The sequence below is a fragment of the Hippoglossus stenolepis genome, chromosome 7 (assembly GCF_022539355.2).
Source record: "Hippoglossus stenolepis isolate QCI-W04-F060 chromosome 7, HSTE1.2, whole genome shotgun sequence".
NCBI classification, from domain to species: Eukaryota; Metazoa; Chordata; class Actinopteri; order Pleuronectiformes; family Pleuronectidae; genus Hippoglossus; species Hippoglossus stenolepis.
This window is the reverse complement of record NC_061489.1, coordinates 13,600,802-13,622,536: the sequence shown is the minus strand read 5'-3', so window position 1 is coordinate 13,622,536 and position 21,735 is coordinate 13,600,802. Positions and strand designations below refer to the sequence as shown.

Genomic DNA, 21,735 nt, shown 5'->3' with positions numbered 1-21,735 from the left:
AATTCCCAATCTTTACCATCCACAACATTGAACAACAAATAAACTAAGTTTCGCTGAGTGTAGGCTAAGTTCAATTGAAATCTGCCATGAATCAAATTTACTTGTGGTAAATGATAGTTAGATACAAATATATATTACACATAAGATACTCATTTTTCAGAGCTAAACAAATTTCCTGATGTTTTAGAAGAGGTAAAATATCACTTGACTATGAACTGTTAAATAAAGTGGGTAAATGACATGTTAATTGTCAAAACCGGAGACTTCTTTCACATTTGGTCAACTTTATTTTCACTTGGTCTCATCTTTTAAAGTACATCTGATAACTTTGACAACTGAAATCTGTTCCTTCACGTTCATTTCCACCAGTTTGAGCCATCAGCAACAAAACTGAAGCAACATGTAACTTTATAAGAAACTCAGAAGAAAAAACCCCCTGAAAAAAAGGACAAAAGACTTGACAAGATTGGACAGAAAGTCTAAAGAGCATCATTTGAACATTTATGACTCAGTTTGCATTTAAGCTCAATTTTCATGATACTCAGAAGGCTTTAAATTGATAATTGCCAGTGAAATACCTTTCAAAAATTTAATGTGAACCTGCTCATTAAGATGCAAATGACACACTAGAAGTCCTGGATAGTCCCAACATCAAGTAACACATGAAAATCTAAACAACTTTTACGTTCTCTCTCTTGGTCAAGTGCATTAAAAATAATCTAGTAAACACTGAAAAAAAAAGAAGGAAATCCATAAACAAAGAAAGCACATCAACAGGATGATCCACACCATCAGTGGTTCAGTTCCCTGAAGTGATTCACACAGTCAAGTTTTTTTCAAAAAGAGCGGCTGAAAATCTCCTCTGTGCAGCAGCTGAACGACATGATCTATTGTGAAGCCATTATTATGAGTCACTTCCATGCACACATGTGTCACTCACGAAATCAGGGAGAGGCTAAAAGGGAAATAACTGGCTGGGATTGATAAGAAAGAAGATCCTTTCCGCAGTATCAGGAAAATTAGGAAACTGCAGGATGGAAGTCAAAAAGAGGATTGTTGACATTATATAAAATATGGTATGGGTAAAGAAGGTCGAGCCCCCATGGCCTTGATTGAAGTGCTTGGCTTAAAAATAGAGGAATGGAATGAATGTTTGAGCAGTAATCAAGTCAGAAGCAGATAGAGGGGATCACCAGCAGGTGGAACATGTGCTTTGAGTGTGAACCTTCATTTAAAAAAAGGCAAACAATTCCTCCTACAATGATTTTTCTTCTGAGGCAAACTAAAAAGGGAAACAAAGAAGACAACAGAACCAAAAGTGCATGATTGTTTTCTTTCTTAAGCCCATTTGTTACAATGACGTGAATTGAGTTGCTCACTTGTTATCTTTCAGAAATATGTTACAAACAATTTACTATCTAGTAATAACCCCTTCTGTTGGTGTTACAGTGCGACTGAACAGAGGGACATGGCAGAGATGTTATGTGGCTCAGTATGACTAACAGGTCTACATGGAAAATTAAAAATGGTATATTCAATGTGTTGTGAGTGTCCTTTGTTTTCAATGATTGTTATCCTGTTGTTTCGGTTTAGTTAGTCTTGGGTGTTAGTGCCCTCCCTCCTCTCTCCTCCTGTTAAATCCACTTCAGTAATTTTCTCCTCGTCCTCGCACGTTTCCATGGTTACTGAAGAGCCACGGTCCAGGCTGCCCCCAAGTTCATGCCGGGCTTGCGCAGCGTCAACACAGACATGGACGCGTCAAACTCGAACTCAATCTGGCTCTCCTGACCATCTGCAAAAAGAAAAGGAGACAGTATTAAAGACAGCAGACAGACTTAGGGAGAAAATCTCATCACAAAAGAGAAAATCTCACATAGTCAAACAGATCATTTTTAGAGAGCATGGAATTACTAAGTCTTAGTAATTCTAAAGGCTCATTTAAGCTCAACATTATACAGAAACAAACAGAGCCTTCTATCCGTACGCTGCGCTCATGTCATCTGTATTTGAGCACTTCTTCCGAAAGCTCTGAAACAGCCAAGGAAGACATTTCAGCAATGGCGGAAGTTGTTGAGGAGAGAGTTGATAACAAACCACAAGCATCTATGTGATGTACTTTGCTCAGACACAGGGACAAACAGCCACTTTGTCCTTTTTCTTTAGAGGAACATTATAACACCCTCCTCGACCATCTCCATGTTTGTTGTCAGAAACTCAACTCTGCACTGCCCTCTAGTGGATGTATTGCTTAACAGCAATGACAACTTTAAAGATGCATGGAAGAATGTTATCGTTTGAAACGGGCAGAGCTCTTTTCATATGAAAGAAATCAAATAAAAATTAGCCTTAAGAGGGATAGTTCACCAAAGATGAATTTTCACTCATTATCCACTCAACACTATGCTGATGGAGGGATGGGTGAAGTGTTTGAGTCCACAAAACACTGAGTCTCAGGGCTAAACAGTGTATTATGATTCTGGGAAGTGAGTTTTGTCACTTGTTGTCATGTTAAACTGGACAAAAAAAGCTTTCCAAAACAAAATGGTATAAAACCAGTTGAACTGGCTCTTGTGACTCAACAACAAATTCCGTTTGCTTGTTTACAGACTAACCTATGAATGAACCTATGAGACCCAACATGTGAGAAATGCAGTGTGTAGCACTCACCAGCAGTTTTCAGGGTAACCTTGCTGGGCTTACTGGCTCCCAGTATGATAACACGTTCAATCCAGGAGAGGGTAGTAAAATGGGCATCTGGAGCAAGATCACTGAAGAACAAGAGACGTGGATTTAAGAGACATTACAATCCAAAAATTCTAAAAATGACACCTATAATGCAAATTATAAATAGTCTCACACACACATAAAACACTTTAACACTCATTAATATTCTGATCACCTCCACCAAGGAATTAAAGGGAACTGTTGGGCCTTGGTGGAGGTATGTGCCTACTGTGTGCCATTCTAGTAGTCACTGTTCTTTGCTTTTATCACAGGAAAGGCACTTTTAAAGTCTCTAGTTGTCCTATTGTGTATTTATCTCTTATAATTTTGAGTTTGTTGGAAAATAAAAGGCAAGCAGTTTTCAGCTGAACAGAAAGAAGAGAGTACTCATTACTCACACAGAAGAGAGAATGTTGTTGACGAAGGAGAGCCTCCTGTGGATGAACTCCTTCTTTTCATAGTTGAATGTGTGGCCGTCGTCTATGTAGAGCTCACCCTCTGCAGTTCTCTGTCAGACAAAAAGGTCAAAACGACAAGGATGATAATTTGCCACTTGGCATGCAGCGTGTCACAATAACAGCAGTGAGTGTGTACACGTTTGAGTTACCTGGGGGTTAAGAGCCACATATAGAGTGTACGGATCATGGTCCATGCAGGAGGAGGACCTGCGAACGCGAAGCTTCCTGGCAATAATGGAGCCACCACGCTGGAAAACAGGGATCTGGAAAAAAAGACAGAGAACCTAATTTTAAAACCTGAGAATTTAAGGAAAACACCTCAAGAATTTGAAATGTTAAAATTTGTAGAAAGTTGTGTTAATTATCTCCAAATAATTTCAGACACATACAACTGTATAAAAGCACATGTACATATTTGTGTGCATCTTACAGAACTCATGGTGACAGGGATGTAAAGGCTCTGGGCTCCGTTGTGCTTCTGGAAGGTGTTGACATCAAACCAGACCTGAGGAATAAACACAGGTTAAGATGAGATTGGACCCCAGTTAAGAACATATCAATCTATAGATATATCACTGACATGAACCATTTGGATTTAACACTGAGGTTCAGCCCCCCCCAAAAAACAATGATACAGTAAATTCAAGATGTTTAAACCCGTGTTTCCTCTTACCTCGTCTTTACCAGGCAGGTAGGCGGTGACTCCCCTGGCTCCCTCCTCAGTAACAGGGTGCACTAACAAGTCTCTCCCTGAAGAAGAGTTTAACACTTTCAGTGGAAACACTCAACATTTTGAAAAGCATCTACCTTGTTGATCACTGATTTCACATTTAAATTCTGGTTTGTCCTCGTGTACATCAGCATACAGGCCCAATTCACATTTAACACAAATGGCAAAAACAATAACATCAGTGCAGTTATTTTTGTGCAACGAGTTGCAGATCAGTAAAATTTCCAGCAAAACTTGGAGGCAACTTTGATGTTTCCAGTTTAGGAGGTTTGTGTCTCACCGATCAGGAACTCATCATCCAGAGCGAAAGTAGCGGGATCCTGAGGATATTCCACCCACAGTGGTCTGCAACAGAGATGCACACGTGAGCAGAGTAAGATCAATACATTTATAATACATTAATTCTGTGGGTGAGAGTGACATGGTCAATCACTTACTGAAATCTGCAGTAAATTCTAATTAATTTCACATTGTGTTGTGAACTGGCCTATTAAGCATAACTATATTTCAGATTAGGAGACAAGATTAGATTAGATTTAGACTAGTCATTTTTATTGACTTGGTCATGTGAGGCTACATCAAAAAGCCAGAGCAAAACCAAGTACTGAAATCTGGATTTGATGAATTTCAACAAAAGAGATGATTTTCCACTCCAGGTAAGTTCACATGAAAGAGACAAACACTCAGTCTTCCCCGCCCTCACCTCATGACAGGTTGTCCGGTGTGGTGTGCGTGGTAGAATTGCAGGTACCAGTAAGGCAGGAGGGTGTAGCGCTGGCGCACTGCATCCCGAATTAGCGCTGTGTTTTCTGGACCAAACAGCCAGGGCTCACGGCGAGGAGTGTCCAGGTGGGCGTGGGCCCTGAAGAATGGCTGATACGCCCCCGTCTGGTACCAACGCACTAGCAGCTCGGTGCTCGGTGTCTTGAAGAAGCCACCAACGTCAGCTATGAGACAGAGAGGGTAAGATTAAGTGAAACCTGGGCATGAAATCCCAAGAGTCATGTCTTGAAGAAACATAGGCTTTCCTCTGTTTTTAGATAGTGAAGCTGGAACTGAAGGGAATGAATTTCAGATTTTCTTGTTACAAAATCAACTTAATTTAATGCAGTATCATACGACAACCAATTGGATTATAAATACAAGTTTCATACTCTGAACAGAACACAAGATATACAGCTGGCATAGCTATTAAAGAGAACTGCAACTAGATAACGCAGGAAAATGGACTTCACCATGGTAACACCTCCTTTACCTTTATCAGTGGATGTTTCCATGGAAACATAAACAACCTATGGAGGAGATGTGTACCAAAATCAAATGAATTTAATAAACTGATTTCAAAAGGTTTCTATATTATAAGTTCTGCTGTGAAGTGTGGCTCCATCTCATTCACATTATCATTAGTCAACCCTCTTTACATGTACATTTAAAGATTGTTAAATCTAATCAAAAACTGCTCACACACTGCCAAACATATCAACTGATTAAAATATCCAGCTGCGATGTTGTCTACATATGTTGCTCTTTTAACTATTTGGTTATTTAACACTTACAAAAAGGGAAAACTAGCAGCTGCCCCATGTGTGGAGGCATGACTCTATCCCACTTTCAGGCTTAAGACTAAAATGCCCAAAATATCAAATAAAAAACTGAAAACAAACTAACAGTGTAGCAGCAAACAACATGTGATAGTACTCACCACCACAGAAAGAGATTCCAACCAGGCCCAGACTCAGACACATGGGGATAGAGATCTTGAGATGTTCCCACTCAGCAGCATTATCTCCTGTCCACACGGCACCTGCAGACACAAAAAGAGTGAGTTTTAATTTAGTCTTATAAATGTACTAGTAAATAATGAACTCACTGTATTAATAAAAACTAATTAAATGGCCCCTGGCCCAAATTTTTTACTGCGATTATAAGTCTGAGAAGATAGATTAACAAAAGACTGCAGGTCACTATGGACATTAATTATTTTGTAGTGTGCACATCAAACTTCCAGCACAGTATCGGACTGTTGGACCCTTCAAATTCGACTCAAAACGGCGTCATTTACACCATGTTTTTAGCCTAAATGTCCGATTCGGAACTAGCAATGCTACTGCACACCACGCCTGCATCCGTGGGCGAGAGCATGTGTGTGGTGTGTGCGTGAACGCAGCTCCAGGGGAGAATATCAGATGACACTTAGGCTAAAAACTGCTGTAAATGACGTAGTTTCGACTCGAATTTGAATGTCAGGGCTTACGGACACTTCACACCACAGGAGCAGTATGGGTTTTTTTTCTGTTGTTTTTTTACATTTGAAGAAGTGGTCCCCAAGTTACTTCAATTGTATTGGGCTGCAACGCTGTTTACCCCTGAAGTGTTTTGTGGACTCAAACACTTCTACCAACCCCTCTATTGGCAAAGTGATGAGTAGATAATGAGTGAATTTTCCTTTTTCGGTGAACTATCCCTTTAAGCACTTTCACAGCTGAATCTGAACAAAACTCAAAGTGCAGTTTATTCTGGCAAACACCGAATGTAACCTAAGACGATTCTATAAACAGCCAAAGTGAATCATTAAACATAAGCTGATACATTGATGTGTTCCCCAGGATTAAAGTAGCATGAGGTCGTGTGTAGATTAAATAGTAAAAAGCAGCAAAGGACTCACCATAACGCTGTGACCCAGCAAAGAAAGCTCTGGTCAGGACAAACGGTCGCTCAACTCCTCCCGACCTCTGGATCAGACCCTCCGCTGTGGCCATTTGCTGCAGGTTGTTAATCATGATAATCATTTTCAGATGACATTATTTGATTTTTTGAGCATAGTATTAGTCTCTTTGCAAGCGGTTTATGACCAATGTACAGTATTACATGGAAAATTGCATGGTTTTGCGTTCAGCACTGTGTCTTACTGGTTTCTGCATGGTACCAATATTTTCTATAATTCTTGTTCACAATAATTTCCACGCAGAAATCAATGCACAGGAACAGTTAGATTCATGCATTAATACTCAGACTGAAAAGCGAAATGTCAAGTCTAAATTGGCCAGAATTCATCTAAATATTTAACAGAGGAGTTCAGTTTCCTACAAAAAGCCAGATGCGCTCACCACATAGAAGCCATAGATGTTGTGCACATCCCGGTGCTCCCAGGCTCCGTGCATTGCATCCTTGTGCATGGTGACCTCTGGCCCGTTGAAGACAGATGGCTCATTCATGTCATTCCACGTGTACAGGTTCTCCATGGAACCCTATAGGGGACAGAGATTGTGGTTGTCTCAAGGTCAGACTAACCATATTATAAAGTCTCATCTTAAATACATAAACAGATTTGGTAAATCTGGGCCACAGAAATTTAAAATAGTGAAAAGAAATCATTCAGGTCCAAAAACATTCAGTCAGTGGCGTTAGAAGAAAACTGGGGCTTTAAAAGAAATGCAAACGCCATTGGGTGATGCAGAAAAAGTGACACTTACATAGGGGATTACAAAATTTGACGGGGTTCATGAGTCTTTTTGAATCATTGTCTTTTCTTAATCAAAGCCTAGAGCACCAGCCAATATGATAATCATGTGGGAAGTGCTCTCTAGACTCACCTCATACTGGTCGTAGGCAAACATGCTGGCCCACCAAGCCCTCATGTCTGCACGGGTGAAATCTGGATAACCGGCGCTACCTAAAGGACAGCATCCGTCCCAGGAAGAGAGAGGAGGAACAGAGAGAGATGATAGATATAAGGAATATGTTTCTCAGTGAAAATAGAATTTGTAATTTATATTTAAAAAATAGTTTATCGATTTGCATGCGTTTGATGCAGAGCAGTCAGTCTCTTACCAGGCCAGCACCAGCCCTCATAGTCTCCACCATCTTTATTCTTGATGTAGAAACTCCGAGAACGTATTTCATTATGGATCTTGTAGTTGCTGTCTACTTTGATATGAGGGTCCACAATGGCCACCATCTAGCAAAAAGAAATAATTTTAAAAAGGAGATGGAGCAGAAAGTCTTGACAGTGTAAACATCTTAGAAGACAGCCCACGATGCTGTGGAGGCCAACAATCGACTGCTGGTACAGTGATGCTGGATTATTCATCATCTGTACCTTGCGTTTCTTGTCCATGATGCCCTGCAGCATTTCCTTTGGAGTCGCAAACTTGTGTGGATCCCAGGTGAAGTAGCGCTTCCCATCTGTGTGCTCAATATCAAGCCAGATGAAGTCATAGGGGATGTCGTGCTCATCAAAGCCTGCATCTACCGACTGCACATCTTCCTGGTCATTGTAGTTCCAGCGGCACTGGTGGTAGCCCAGGGAAGTCAAGGGAGGGAAGGACTGGGTTCCTGAAGGGTCACAAGGAGGAGGAGGTAAGAGAGTTGAGGACTATAGTCAAAATATGCTATTCCATTGGACAACAACTTTACAATACTGGTTTCAGGTAGTAAAACATTAATTTATATGAAATAACTAGATTTCTTTGTTTTTAACTGAGCCAACCAAACCTTTTGCATTGAGAGTCTTAACCTGAGCTTTAAGAGAAAAGTAAAAAAGAAAAGATTGTTCATCTTCCTACCTGTCAGGGAGGCATACTGAGAGAAAACATCTTTGGGTGTTGGTCCGAGCATAATGAAGACGTCAATGATGCCGCTTTCAGAGATCCAACGCACATCGGTCTGTGGTGTCTCACTGGAGCCCTGAACATAATCCAGCATTTTCCCAAACACAGTCTGGGGAGAGACAAAGCAGGTGAACAAAAAATGTTTAAATAAAAACATGACAGACAGTTGCCATGGTCTTTTTAAAACAAACTCTGACCCAGGAACCAAGTTAAGTTCCTGCAGTCCAAGTTAAAATTCCTTTGTTACTAAAAAAAAAGGTCCAAGGCTGTATGAGAAGGTTTCCGCAGTGGAAAAGACATACCTTTCCAGCTGTGTTGGAGCTGATGTCCACCCAGGTTTCAGCAGCATTGAGCCAGAAGATGCCTGTGGTCCGCTGGGCATTGTGAGCCAACATAACAGGGACGGCCCCGTAAAGGGCCATAGGATTATACAGCTCATACTGGAACACATCCAGGTTGTAGAGCCGATATGGATCTCCATTACTGGAACACACAAACACACAAACACACATGGTCAGTGCAGTTCACTTTACATGTAAAAAGTAACATGGAAGAAAACTCCATCTTCATTTTGTATGAGAAATATGACATGTTGTCATCACTCACTCTGTTGTTTTGAGCCTGAGGGTGTCAGCGTGTTCTGGGATGCCGTAGACGTGCTCCACCCCCGGCAATGAGAAGTCTAAACTAACAGCAGATGGACCTGTAGGATCAGAGCAACCAATTATATGTGAGAGAAAGGCAAAGTAAAAAGTTAATTTGTCTAAAAAAGATGTTGCAACCACTAAACAATCCAACACGTAGATATTAATATGACTCACCATTAGGTTTGCCGTCCGAGTGCGACTTAAATGTTTCCTCCCACATCCCATCTTCTACTTTTTCTTCTTCTTCTTTTTCTTCTTCTTTTGCGGTCTAGAAAAACAAGCAGGAAGAACAGTCTTATACACAAGGAGATTGAGGAGGAGATACAGGGAAGAAACTGTGTCTTCTAAATAAGAGTGGTAGACGAAAATAAATTGTATGGTACCTCGGCCTGGTTAGCCGCATCAGCCTCTTCTTTCTTCTCAGCCTCTGGCTCTGCTTGACTGTTCCGTGGCACAGAGAATGAAGGGAGAGGAGAGGGGGGGGGAGAAAAAGACAGATTAGTCCCTCTGACAAAATGTTTTTTAAATTATTTTATTTATTATTAAAAATAATAATCACATTATCTTGCTAAAGTGGCAACTAATGGGAGTATGATCAAACTATGATCAAAGGAAAAGGATATAAAGAGGGAGGTTGGTGTCTGCCCTCTGACTCAACACTAAAAACTATCATGTTCACTACAAGGCCTTGAATGACAAAGGAGACTGAGCAACTCCCTGCCTTTTGGCTATTTCAAGCTTGGCCTCATGAGGCAGCAGCTCTAGAGGTGGCGGCATCTGAACCTAAGACTACTTAGAAAAAAAACAACTGAAACCCTGGGAATCAAACATACCAAGCTGCACTCCAGGCCTTAGTGTAGCACCAAAGACCCTTTACACAAGCCTGGAACTGTGAATATTTTTGGTAGACACAGACAGTTGTAGCAGCACACATGCATGAGGCAATGGTGACGACGTTTCTTTTTACTGTACTCTAAAAAGGTAAAATGCCCCCAATTCAAGGATGTTTAACACCTAATAAAGAGGCAAAAATAAAAACATAACCAAAAAAGAGAGATGTTGCTGGTGGGTTTGGGAAGTCAACAGCAATGCCTGAGAATAAAGTGAAACCTATCTGGTAGGACACATACTATATAAACAGTCAGTACTAGCATAATTTTTCAGCTATGGCGGTTAGATTTCTCCGTTAACTGTGCAAGCGTAACTCATAGTTTCAACATAACTGTTCAAAAGACTCATTTATGCAGTTGCAGTGTTAGATCAGTTTGTTAGACAAGCTGCTGAAGTGACACTGAAGGTGTGTGTGAGATTTAGTTAATCCGACACAGTTAAGTCAAAGCTAAACCTAAAGCACACGCTGCAGCATAATCTTCACGTGAATGTGCTTTCTGAAGATCAGAATTTTTTCTTTGTTTCATAAAATAAAATTTAAAAAAAATCAATATCATTTGTTTCTGTCATCATTTAATTGATCTGTGAGAAAAAAAACGTAACAAGGACAACAACAATCAGGGCCGGGCTAATTAACTTAATCTTGGATCAAATCAAACACTGCCATGCACACACTCACCCACCACCCTCTCTTTCACTTGCACTCACACTCATTGGAGGGTAAATACAGAACTTGGTGTGATGGGAGTCCCTAAATTTTATATCACTACTGGCAGCATTGGCACAACGAACAGAATACACACTTAAAAATCTTTGAGGATCTTTACCTAGTGAATACCCTCTTGATATTATCCCACACGCTAGCCACTGTGCTAGTTACTTTATAGGAGAAACTAGGATGATAGGGAAAAGAGGACAGAACAACGAGTCAGAGACAATACTCAAAAAATAAACCATTTAATGGGAACAAAAATAGAAATCATCCACTGAGTGAGAACGTTGATAAAAACGAGAGGGCTGGTATTTGTAAACGTGTGTGCATGCGTGGTTTCTCACGTGTCCTTGCGCATCCTCAGGTGCTCGAACGCCAACAGGCCGCGTGAGTTCAGCGACATCAGCACTTCATGTCCCTCCATGATGTCCAGTCGAAAGGGCTGGGCGCTAACGATGACCCTCTGAGACTCCACCCCCAGGGACAGCACCACCCCGTTCTCGTCCTGAGACAAGAGAGACAGGCTGAGGCAGAGAGAGGAGGGAGGGAGGAAGAGAGTGTCAAGAGAGCATTCAGTTTTGATTTTAACAACAGTATGAACAAATACCAAAAGAAAGAAAAATGGAACTGTCTTTTATCATTGGTCCTTTATCTTGACCAAACATGTGACTGCTAACATCAAACCCAACTGAAATCATACTCAACTTTCAGGTTGGACATTGAAATGAGATTGGCAGAGAGAAGAGAAATGGTGAGCGCTTTTTTAAATGGCCTCCTTCATTATAAAAATGTATATTCAGAGTTTCAGTACCCACATTCCTGAAACCTTTACAGTCGATTTATGCACCATAGGTACAGAGAAAAACATGCGTTTCCTCTCACTATTTACAGTCAACTAAAATGTTCTTGAGTCCCCCTCCCGTCCTGGCCTTTTTCAAAGCAGCCATTTATGCTGCTGAGGCAGCTTGGCACAACGAAGCTGACAGGAACTGATAGATTGTTAACTTTGCCTCCAGACCTCCAATATCAAACCATCCACCCACCCACCCGCCCACACCACACAGTCACCAACTCCAATGGGAGACTTACGGCTCCGTGGGCGGTTCCCTGATGAGCACGTCTGGGACCTCGTAGCGAGGCTTCAGCGGCTTCAGCTCGTTAATCTTCACCCTTGTTATGTTTCCCTGGAGACGGTAGAGCTCGAGCAACAGACGCACCTGAGAGCCAAACACAGAGAGTGGGGGAGCGGGGGGAGAAAGAGATGGGGGGGATCCAGGAGAAGCGAGGATCGTGAAGAGAGGCAAAAAGGGGGGCGCAGAGAATTTCATTATTCTCTTATAAACACTTAAGCAGAGGTTGGCAAATGGCCACGAGGTTCATTATCACCTCAACATTCAAAACATAATGGACGTGTAGTTTTGCAATAAACTGTATCAACATTACGCTAAAAAAATATGATTCTATATATGTCGTATTTCTTTGAGCGCATTATTCAGTGGAACTGGGAGCCATCGACAGAGTACTGCATTGGTATTCTGCATGTGCCTGCACTGATCACTAACTGTTAACACATTGTAAAGAGTTAGTAATGTAATGCCACTCCAGAAAAGTAATGCTACCTCAGCAATGACTCAAAACCCAAATGTACTGGAGGTCTTCATGACAAAAAAGTAACTTTGGTGTAAATCCTGTGTTAAAATATAGGTGATTTTGCAATTCAGCTTTAACTGTTATAATAACTCAACATGCTTTGATTTTTGTAATTGAGGATAATATACTGTTACAATAAATAGAGCTGGAAAAGAGCTTTAAGTTGATATTAACCATTTTTTCAAGTCCCCCAAGAAAGTTCATACTTCATTAGCCCATATCTCCCTTAATTAGGATCCAAGATATATAATATTTGGTTCTGTTGGTTTCTCATGTGACAAAATCACTGCAAAAAAATTGAATAAAGATCTATGACGCCAGAATGGAAACTGAGGAGGATAATGCACATAAGAAGACACCTCGCAAGAAGTGCTACATAGTCAGTGCCTGACCTTACTGGAAACCAACACCCAGTCAATGTTATCTGCCTTTTAGAGTGAGACTTACCTTGTTGTTGTCATTGATGAGCTGCAGAGTGAGCCTGGTGTTGGTCAGCTCCATGGTCTCCAGCAGGGCTCGATAGGGAGACTCACCGGGCTTCAACGCTCGCTGACGCCTGTGTAACATTAAGGACCGAGCAAAGTCGCCAGGTTGTTTTTAGTTTTTATTCAGAAAAAAACAGTGAGTACAATGTACTATTGTTCTCCCCATCTTGCACTCACTTGCAGAAGGCACTCTGGTCACAGGTCTTGAAGTTGCCCTTGTCCACAGCCCAGGTCCCACTGAGGCACACAACCAGCCACAGCACGAAGACACACGCCATCCTGCAAAATAACATGAGGGAGACAAGCTCAAATTAAAAGAAGATTTGGCTGCAACCAGGTCCCCTCCGCACTTCAATGATTCACATTCGGTTGAGCAATGGCCGAGTCCAACTGCAACATATATTCAGGGGTTATACAACACACACAAACGCGCACACACACGCACGGACTTTGATCTTTCTGAATGTAAAATGTCTTCAACAGAGAGACAGCGCCAGAAAATGTCAGAGGCTGCAAACTGAACCATTTCGCGTTTTCGTCGACCTGCTGCAGCTGAACTGCGCATTTACTAACATTTGAATTTAAAGGATCCAGAGTTTATCATGTAACACAATAAACCTGCAGATATTCCCAGCCCTCGCTCTCCTGTCAAAAGCCGGGGCGAAGCGATGAGCCTGTAACGATGCCAGGAGACAGCATTAGCTAACGTGTCGGCTAATGTAAGCTAGCTCGCATTAAATCGTTATTTTTAAAACATTACAACAAAACGCAAGTATACATCATGAATGAATCGGCAGCGGCGTATTCGTGTTTTATAGTCACATTCATCCCAGTGTCGGAGGGGCTGTGGTTATTTCGCCCTCTGGACGCTTCAGGATGTCATGCTAGCTGTCGGTCTGTCAAGCCGCTAATTCAATTGAAGGGGATCTAGACTTTTCCTCTATGATCTTCCGCCCTAGCGGCCGTTAAACCCCGAAATGTTCCGTTTGCTGACACATCTACCGAGTGTGAACCCGGAGCAACAATCACCGGCTTCCCCTGAGCTGATAACCGATCAAACACTCGATAAACTCTCGATGAAAGAGCGGAACTGCTTTGTCTTACCTCTCAGTGAAGGAGGCCATCTTGATTAGGCTCGCGCTTGACTCCGCCCATTTCAGTCCGTATCAAAGATCGTTAAAGTAAGCGAGTGCTCACTACGGATCCTGATATTTATGCTATTAAAACACTATATAAATGATCGATGATAAAATTCTTCGTACTTTATGATACGATTATTTTAAGTATTTCAAGATTGTAATTTCTGTGTTATCTTTCATTCTGTTGATAAAGGATATGTGTGAACTTCGTATGAATGGATGACACGTCATCTCCGCCCTCCAGTCAGTGAAGGGTACACAGTTGCTCAGACTTCAACCAATGCAACGTTCAAGAGCTAAATACACTTTCAATGCACTTCAGTAACCACGTCACACAAACCGCTGTCCTTCAACAGCCAGTGTTCAGAAACGACATGTTTACAATATTTGTATTTTCACCATCAATCAATTAGTGCCCTGGAGCGCACTGCGATGTCATTAAACGTCTCGCTTCGTCTCTTATCAAAATCAAACAGTTCAAGAATTTGTTATTTCTGTCGCACTTTTCAGTACACGTAACAAAGGGCTTTACAACAAACAATATGAAGCTCAGAAACAATCAGAATAAAGATACAGATAATAAAATCAGTAGACATCACATGATGAAAGCTTTTTCATAAAGATGTGTCTTAAAGGGATAGTTCACCCAAAAATGAAAATTCACTCATTATCTAATCACCACTATGCCAATGGAGGGGTGCACAAAACACTTTTGGAGTTTCAGGGGTAAAAAGCATTGCAGCCAAATCCAATACAATTAAAGTAGCTGGTGATCGATTCTTTAAAAAATAATGACATCTAAAATGCCTCTAGGAGGCTAGGGGGAGGATCATAGAGGATATTTAGGCTAAACTTGACGCAGTTTCAAGTTGAATATGAATGTCCGGGCTTACGGACACTTGGATGACACCACAGGAACAGCATCGAGACATTTTGTGTTTTTTGCCATTTGCCATGTTATTTATGTTAGTCGCCATTTATTCAATTGTATTGGATTTGACTGCAACGCTGTTTACCCCTAAAACTCCAAAAGTGTGATGTGGACTCAAACACTTCACCCATCCCTCCATCTACATAGTGGTGAGTAGATAATGAGTGAATTTCCATTTATCTATCCATTTAAGAAGTGAGATAACTAGTCAACTAGTCATTTACATTTTTGTTTGTTTAATCTTTAACGATGTTTTGCATTTGTTTTGTCATGACATGGCATGTTTTGTTACACAACATTATACATGTATATACTTGTGATTTGATTTTATAGTTTATTCCTTTTCATTCAGTGAAACACTGGCTATTTGCAGTTTTAAGCCAGAATAAATAAAAACTAAATAAATCAGAGGGAAGAACCACCTCCCTGTGATTTAGTGCTTTGTGTTGTGAAAATGGCTGGAAACCACAAACTAAGAGGACGTATGTAAGGCATAGAATTCGGTAATAACAGACTTTGACATCATAAATTAGCCTTTCAGCATCAACAAGGATGCTTAGTTCAAGACATGTTTCAGGAACAAATTTATTTTGAAAAGTGGTTGAAATAACATTTTGCGCATACAACAAGAGATGCAAGCGATGGTTGCGGCCTTGATAGACATGGGCAATCATACAAAACTATCTATAAAATTATGTTTTATTCTCTAAACCAAAATGACAAATGAAGGCTTTTTGTGTAGAGCACATTCTGTATTAACACAATAAACAGAGCATGTGTGCCATTTTGCTTGTCCCTGTCTCTTTCTCACAATAATAACTTTTTTTAAAAGTCGAAAAAATATGGTACAAAAGGAACACACACACACACACAATTACACACACACACAACTCTACTTGTATGAAACTGAAGTACGGTGGTAGCAACTTTGCAGTCCGCTCTTCGAGCAATGTAACACAGTATTCCATACATTTTTCTTCAGTTTGCTCCCTACTTCACTTTAGAGCTGGAACCGCCAGCACAAGTGTCCTAATCTATCAATGTTTTTATGCAGGACGCTGTGAATCGGCGCCACGTATCTCGCCACATCACCATCCCGTGAGAAATCCCTGCAGAACAGGCCCTTCTCTGAGCTGAAGACAAACTTCTGGGGCATTGGTCCATTGCCTCTCACATACTCCCACACAGCCAGGAGGAGCAGCCGCACCTCGAAGGGAGTGAGGTGGGGGAAGGCTTCGTGGACGTTGGCCAGCACAGGAGGCAGGAGCTGGCCCTCTCCCATGCAGGACACCAGGAGGCAGGAGGCTTGGAGGTGCCAGGGGGAGTCTGTGGATGACATCTCGCGGGACGCCTCCCAGTGGGCCAGCAGAGTGGCCAGTAGGCCTCTGAGCACAGCTGAGCAGTAGCAGAGAGCCGGGCGTCCAGCTGCCACCACCTGTAGTAGAGGGAAAATCACTGGGTGGGCCTCAAAGCAGCGTCGAATGTGGATGTCTCGCTCCACCGTGGTGCGGGCATGCTCCTCAGGGGGCCAGGACAGCTCCCCATTGGCCACATCCGGACACACGTTTTCCACCAGTGTGATTGCAACAACCTTGGCTGCCTCAGCGTTGATGGGCGACGGCTCGTCAGGGTCAGATGGTGGTCGTGAACCGTTGATAGATCCGTTGAGACCATAGGAGCTGCAACACTGGACTACGACAGTCAGAAGAGTCTGGACGTTCTACAGAGAGAGGAAATTACATATTTTCAGTCTTTTCTGCTGCAACACATCAGACCCAAAATACACATAATCACAATTCTTATACAAATAAGTGATTGCATGAATTAAAATGGTATTTTTGATCATTTTCAAGTACTTTTGAAGTGTGGGAATCACACAAATCAATATATTTGCAGTGTTTAAAATATACAGAGTGGACCACCTACCTTTAACTCCACCCAATAAGAGCATTTTTATCCTGTGAAATTGCACAAAATGTAGCTTTAACTTGGTCAAACTCACCTGGATGACCATAGATGGGTCAGGCAGCTGTGTTGCAGTGCGGACCTTCAACCCCTTGCCGATTACCCCAGCATGAAATACGGACCACACGCTACCAGAAAAGTTGACGGTGGTGCCAAACCGACAGTTGATGTCTAGCAGCGAGGCTCCGACGTCGGGGGACACAGAGGGGGCAGGCAAAGGAGCACCAGACATGTCAGCGATCTGACCTCCAAACAGCTCAGCGTTGCCTTTATGTAGTGCTCCCTCAACCAGCTGCTGAAGCACCGCCTTCAGAGTGAGCGGGGAGTACGCCGCTAAACGGGACAGGAGCAGGACCGAACAGTTCACCGCCTCACCAGCCTGTCCAACATCTCTTCCCACCGTACCAGCTTCTCCTCTTCTCCGCAGTGCCAGAAAGAAATGAGTGACAGCAGCACGGGACAGCAAGAGCAGGTGTGCTGGCGAGGAGGTGCGAGGGAGGGGGCTACAGGACAGGAGGCGCACTGTGGCATGAGATACAGCCGGGTCACCATGGAGAAGGAGTGGACCGAAATCATGGAGGTATACTGAGACCGCTGAGCCCATCTGGATGGCCATGGAGGACTGAGCCCCGGCTGATCCTCTTCTCTCCTCATCCTGACTCTGGATGGCTGCAGCCAGGTTAAGCAGGAGCTGCCTCAGCTGCCGGGGCCCCAGAATGTGTGTGTGGATCTGGGCCACACAGTGAGTCACTGCAGCAGGAATGAGTCCCGCCATGCAGGAGGAGAGCGTGGTGTGAAGCTGCCAGGCCAGAGCCAGCTCCTCTGGGTTACGGGCCTGTGTGAGTAGCTGGCAGAGGGCCTCGGTGGCCACACGGGGACCCCCATAGACTGAAAGCAGACACAGAAGCTGGTGCAGCCAGAGATGACGTTTTCTCTCCAGGCGTAGCGTCTCAGCACAGAGCTCACCCACATGAGACTGCAGCTCCTCCAAGAAGGGGATGACCCTCTGAGGTTGAGATGAAGCTGAGTGATGGGGTTTTCCTTCCACTCCATCTGAGCGGTTGAAAACCAGTTTATGGAGATGCAGAAGCAGCATCTGGAGGAGGCGATCACAACCTTCTCTGACTCCTTCATGAGGGGAGGGTGTTGGGCCAGATATGATGACAGAGGCTGGAGTCGCTGTGTCTGCCAAAAATCGGAGGACCCGGGCCCCTCCTGACGGACTCTGGCTAATGAGATGGACAGCAAGACCCAGCATGTTATCCAGTTCCTCTCTGGGGAGGCCCTGCAGCAAGGCCTGCAGCTGGAGTAGGACAGGGGGGCGTAACAGCTCTACCAGCTCTGCAGACACAGCACCAAAGAGGTTAGGGGACATTGCAGCCAGCTGCAGCAGAAATGGTACTGCAGCTCGACGAAGCTGGGGGGAACTCTCCCAGGAGGTCGAGGATGAAGTGGGAGAAAGGGGGCTTGATGGACTCAGGCTCTCCTGAAACATCCTGAGGAGCTCCTTCCTGATGCTGTCTGAGTGATGCGCTGCAAGGTGCCCTAGGATTCCCACCACTGAGCCAATTTTAGGAACTCTATTTCCTTTATCTACTCCCATCACCATTAACCCTTGGTCCTTGGCACCATGAGAGCAGAAGTCCTTGAGTCCACATGCCAGGACTCGGCTGATGATAGTACCCGGGAAGGCAGACCCAATGTGAGCCACCACCCAGTCAAAATGCGGGGAGTGCTGAACCGAGGTGTCCAACAACGCATCCACACAGGCATCAGGGCACCACGCCAGCATGGCCGCCAAACACTGTGAGTAGGCCTCCATGAGGGACCGGGTGGCAGCACAAGACATCCAGAGCTGGAGCAGCTCATTGAGGCTGGAGGAGTGGGGGGCCACTCTGCGGCCAGCATGCTTGCTGCTCAGCTGCCCCAACAAGTCCACAGCCCAGGAAGATACCAGGGGGGCCCAGGCCCGGGGGTTGAGCCGGATGAACTCCAATAGGACGCCATGGACCTCCTACAGACAAACAGAAGGAATTTAGACCATGTTCTAAAGAATTTCCTACATTTTTCATATTTTAAGTGACTTTGACCCCTTCGTTTTGCGCGTGGCTGTAAAGGGGTAGTGTTGTCCCATTTCTCTATTTGTTGAAGGGGTAGGGGCCATGTAGCCCTTCAAACACCCTTCACCCAAAGTGTATTCAGGACCCCCCTAAAAACTAGAGGGTAGACGGAAATTCCCGAATGCTTTACGAACGGAGGAAGCAAATCAAGATGGTGACCGGTGCGGGTAAAATGCTCATAAATGTTAGTATGAAATCTTGCTAAATAACTATGAGCAAATGAAAATGTCATTGAATCGCTGTGACAAGTGTTTCAAGTTCGTTCGTTATTAGTGTCTCATATATGAAATTTGAAAAAAACGCCACTCACCACTCATGTGATAATGTTTTCAGTGTAGGGAAGAAGTTTCTACTGACGGGATTAACGTTATATTGAAATAACCGATGTTAACACGCTGACTGACTGTGTACTGATCAAGAGATTAATCTGTGCCGTTTGTCCTGCAGTTGTCAGATGTGTCACTTTTTCAATGTTGGTTGAAAACGGTTGTTTAAAGAATAAAGTATGTTGATCTTGTTTATCAATGTAATAACGTTGGTTGGCTGCTGATGACGTAGGGAGTGGTGTCTCAATTCCTCCCTTGCGGCTCTGTTAAGAAGGGGACATTCCCAGTGAAGGGCACTTCATATCTAGGGGTAGGGCCAAGGGAGAAGAATTGGGAGAGGGCGTAAATATGATGTTCTTCTATACAAATACACCTCACTTGATGGATGCAAGCAAACATTAATATATCTCTTCAAAGAGGAGTAAAAATGCTTGTTTCATTAGAAGTCATATGTATATCGCACCTTTATGATGTCCTCCAGATTGGAACTGACTCCAGAGCTGGCCTCCCCCCCAGTCTCCAGGTTGTGCAGGAAGGCGGAAACATGTTCGTCGTACACACCCCTCAGATGCTCCAGTACGGCACCTCGACAGGCCGGGACCGAGCGCAGCAGCCGTACAGCACAGCGGGCGTGTTCCCGGACACTGAGCTTCCGGCCCTGAACGGTGTCAACGCCACTGATAAAGGACTTGATTTCCTGAGAGAGTTCCTGGGCACTAGAGGAAACCGATATGATGAGTGTAAAGGTATGAACAGAGTTGTGTTTGTCTGTAATGTATTTATGCAACATTAACAACAAGAAAGACAGACATACACATAGTAATTTTAAGGGCTACAACAAACAATTGCTTTTGTTAGTGATTATCTTGTCAATTAATCGATTAGTCTATGAAATGTGAAACAGTGGTGAAAGTACTATTGAGTATATATGTATTATATATATTTTAAGTTGTTAGACAATCACTATCTAATGAATACATTTTCTCTCTAGTGCCTAGTTAATCAAATACTGTAGCTCTAATATACATAGAAATAAATTGCTTATCAAATAGATTTGTCCTAAAACAATAAGATGTGTAGCCATTTGAGTGAATTCAAAAATATATAATAATAAATAGTTTGACAGCTGATTAACAATGAAGTTATTTATTGTGCTACAATGAGACATGCTGTGCACAACTTTTCAAATATCACGTTTTGATGTTCTTGATGCTTTTAACGGTTTTATATCTTTATCAAATCAATATTGTGGTTTCTGGGTATCGAGTTTGGCAAAGCAAACATTTTACTGACATCACTATGAGGGATCTCTGAAGTTGTGACAGTTGTTTATTAATATTTTCTGACAACTTAAGAAGATGATTATATTAACCAGAAAGGTTATAGCAACTAGATATATTAATTAACTATCTATACAAATGGAAACGATACTTCACTGCAGCCTAAAAAAACATATTCAATCTATAAACTTTATCTAATAAACTTAACATTTGTTACAGTTGGCGTTTTCAAATACGTGGTTTAAGTGTTTTTGGTTGTTGGTTGTTTTAGGCTCTGACATTTCATGATGGTAACACAGCTTTTCTATAAAACCTTCATTCGACTATGTGCACAGTGGATAATCTGATGAACACTTTCTACATGTGGTGGCTCTACAGATCAACACGGGGACATGTTCACAGTCTCAGATCGTCGTCTACAGACATGAAGCAGCACACAGTGACTGTGTGAAGGGTCTGCTCCTCCAGCAGCACTCACCTCAGGGCGCTCTGCGGGCTGTGAGTGTGGGAGCTCTGCATCGCTTTCAGCGGACTCCCGTCGAACACCACAGACATCGCTTGGTCTTTTAACATGAAGGCGTCACATTAACCTCCTCTCGGCTAACGGGGCTTCGACGTCAACAATTGTGGCTGTTTTTGTTAGTTTTTCTGTCCAATATCAGATCACTTACACAGCGAAAGGGCGCAACAAAGCCGGAAGATGAGACTTCTTCGTTGCCAACAGAAGACACCGGACACAGGCGAGTGGCGCCACTGGCGACACCTAGTGGTGGTGACTCAATAACTCCACCGAGGAGGTTGTGTTTTCATCTCTGCTCCGTTTGTTTGTTTGTTTGTTTGAATCTCGCAAATACTTGGAAACTTGGTGAAGGATGTGATCATCACATTTTGGTGTGGATCCGGATCAGGGAGCGGATCCAGTTTTTTTAAAACACACTCTTTTGAGATACTGCATTTTTAAATGTATCTGATTTCACACATCTTGACGGATGAACTCAGGCATATTTAGGGAATTGGTTTTTATGAGTATGTTCAATTGGATGCAACTTGAATCTTGATTGAATTTA

The 21,735-nt window shown here is 42.9% G+C and overlaps 2 protein-coding genes across 5 annotated transcripts; both read right to left on the bottom strand.

Moving 5' to 3' along the window:
- Positions 1-267: 267 nt before the first annotated feature.
- Positions 268-14,091, bottom strand: ganabb (glucosidase II alpha subunit b). 4 transcript variants are annotated; one of them, XM_035161743.2, is made up of 25 exons: positions 14,012-14,091; positions 13,085-13,186; positions 12,870-12,978; positions 11,862-11,989; positions 11,117-11,296; positions 10,888-10,953; positions 9,553-9,610; positions 9,344-9,437; positions 9,129-9,225; positions 8,825-9,005; positions 8,478-8,631; positions 8,012-8,247; positions 7,744-7,870; positions 7,506-7,585; positions 7,020-7,160; positions 6,578-6,674; positions 5,615-5,716; positions 4,616-4,859; positions 4,193-4,257; positions 3,856-3,932; positions 3,613-3,687; positions 3,332-3,445; positions 3,123-3,232; positions 2,668-2,768; positions 268-1,792 (listed from the first exon to the last, which is right to left on the bottom strand). In XM_035161743.2, exons 1-25 carry the CDS (start codon positions 14,029-14,031, stop codon positions 1,683-1,685), a joined length of 2,868 nt encoding a protein of 955 aa, XP_035017634.1. In that variant the 5' UTR covers positions 14,032-14,091; the 3' UTR covers positions 268-1,682. The 4 variants fall into 4 exon arrangements, with proteins under 4 accessions (XP_035017634.1, XP_035017636.1, XP_035017635.1 ...); XM_035161745.2 differs by lacking the exon at positions 14,012-14,091 and adding an exon at positions 13,937-13,992; XM_035161744.2 differs by lacking the exon at positions 14,012-14,091 and adding an exon at positions 13,730-13,890.
- Positions 14,092-15,506: 1,415 nt separating this feature from the next.
- ints5 (integrator complex subunit 5) lies at positions 15,507-21,395 on the bottom strand. The gene is made up of 4 exons (XM_035162295.2): positions 21,147-21,395; positions 19,852-20,104; positions 16,980-18,956; positions 15,507-16,697 (listed from the first exon to the last, which is right to left on the bottom strand). Exons 1-4 carry the CDS (start codon positions 21,239-21,241, stop codon positions 15,978-15,980), a joined length of 3,045 nt encoding a protein of 1,014 aa, XP_035018186.1. The 5' UTR covers positions 21,242-21,395; the 3' UTR covers positions 15,507-15,977.
- Positions 21,396-21,735: the final 340 nt, after the last annotated feature.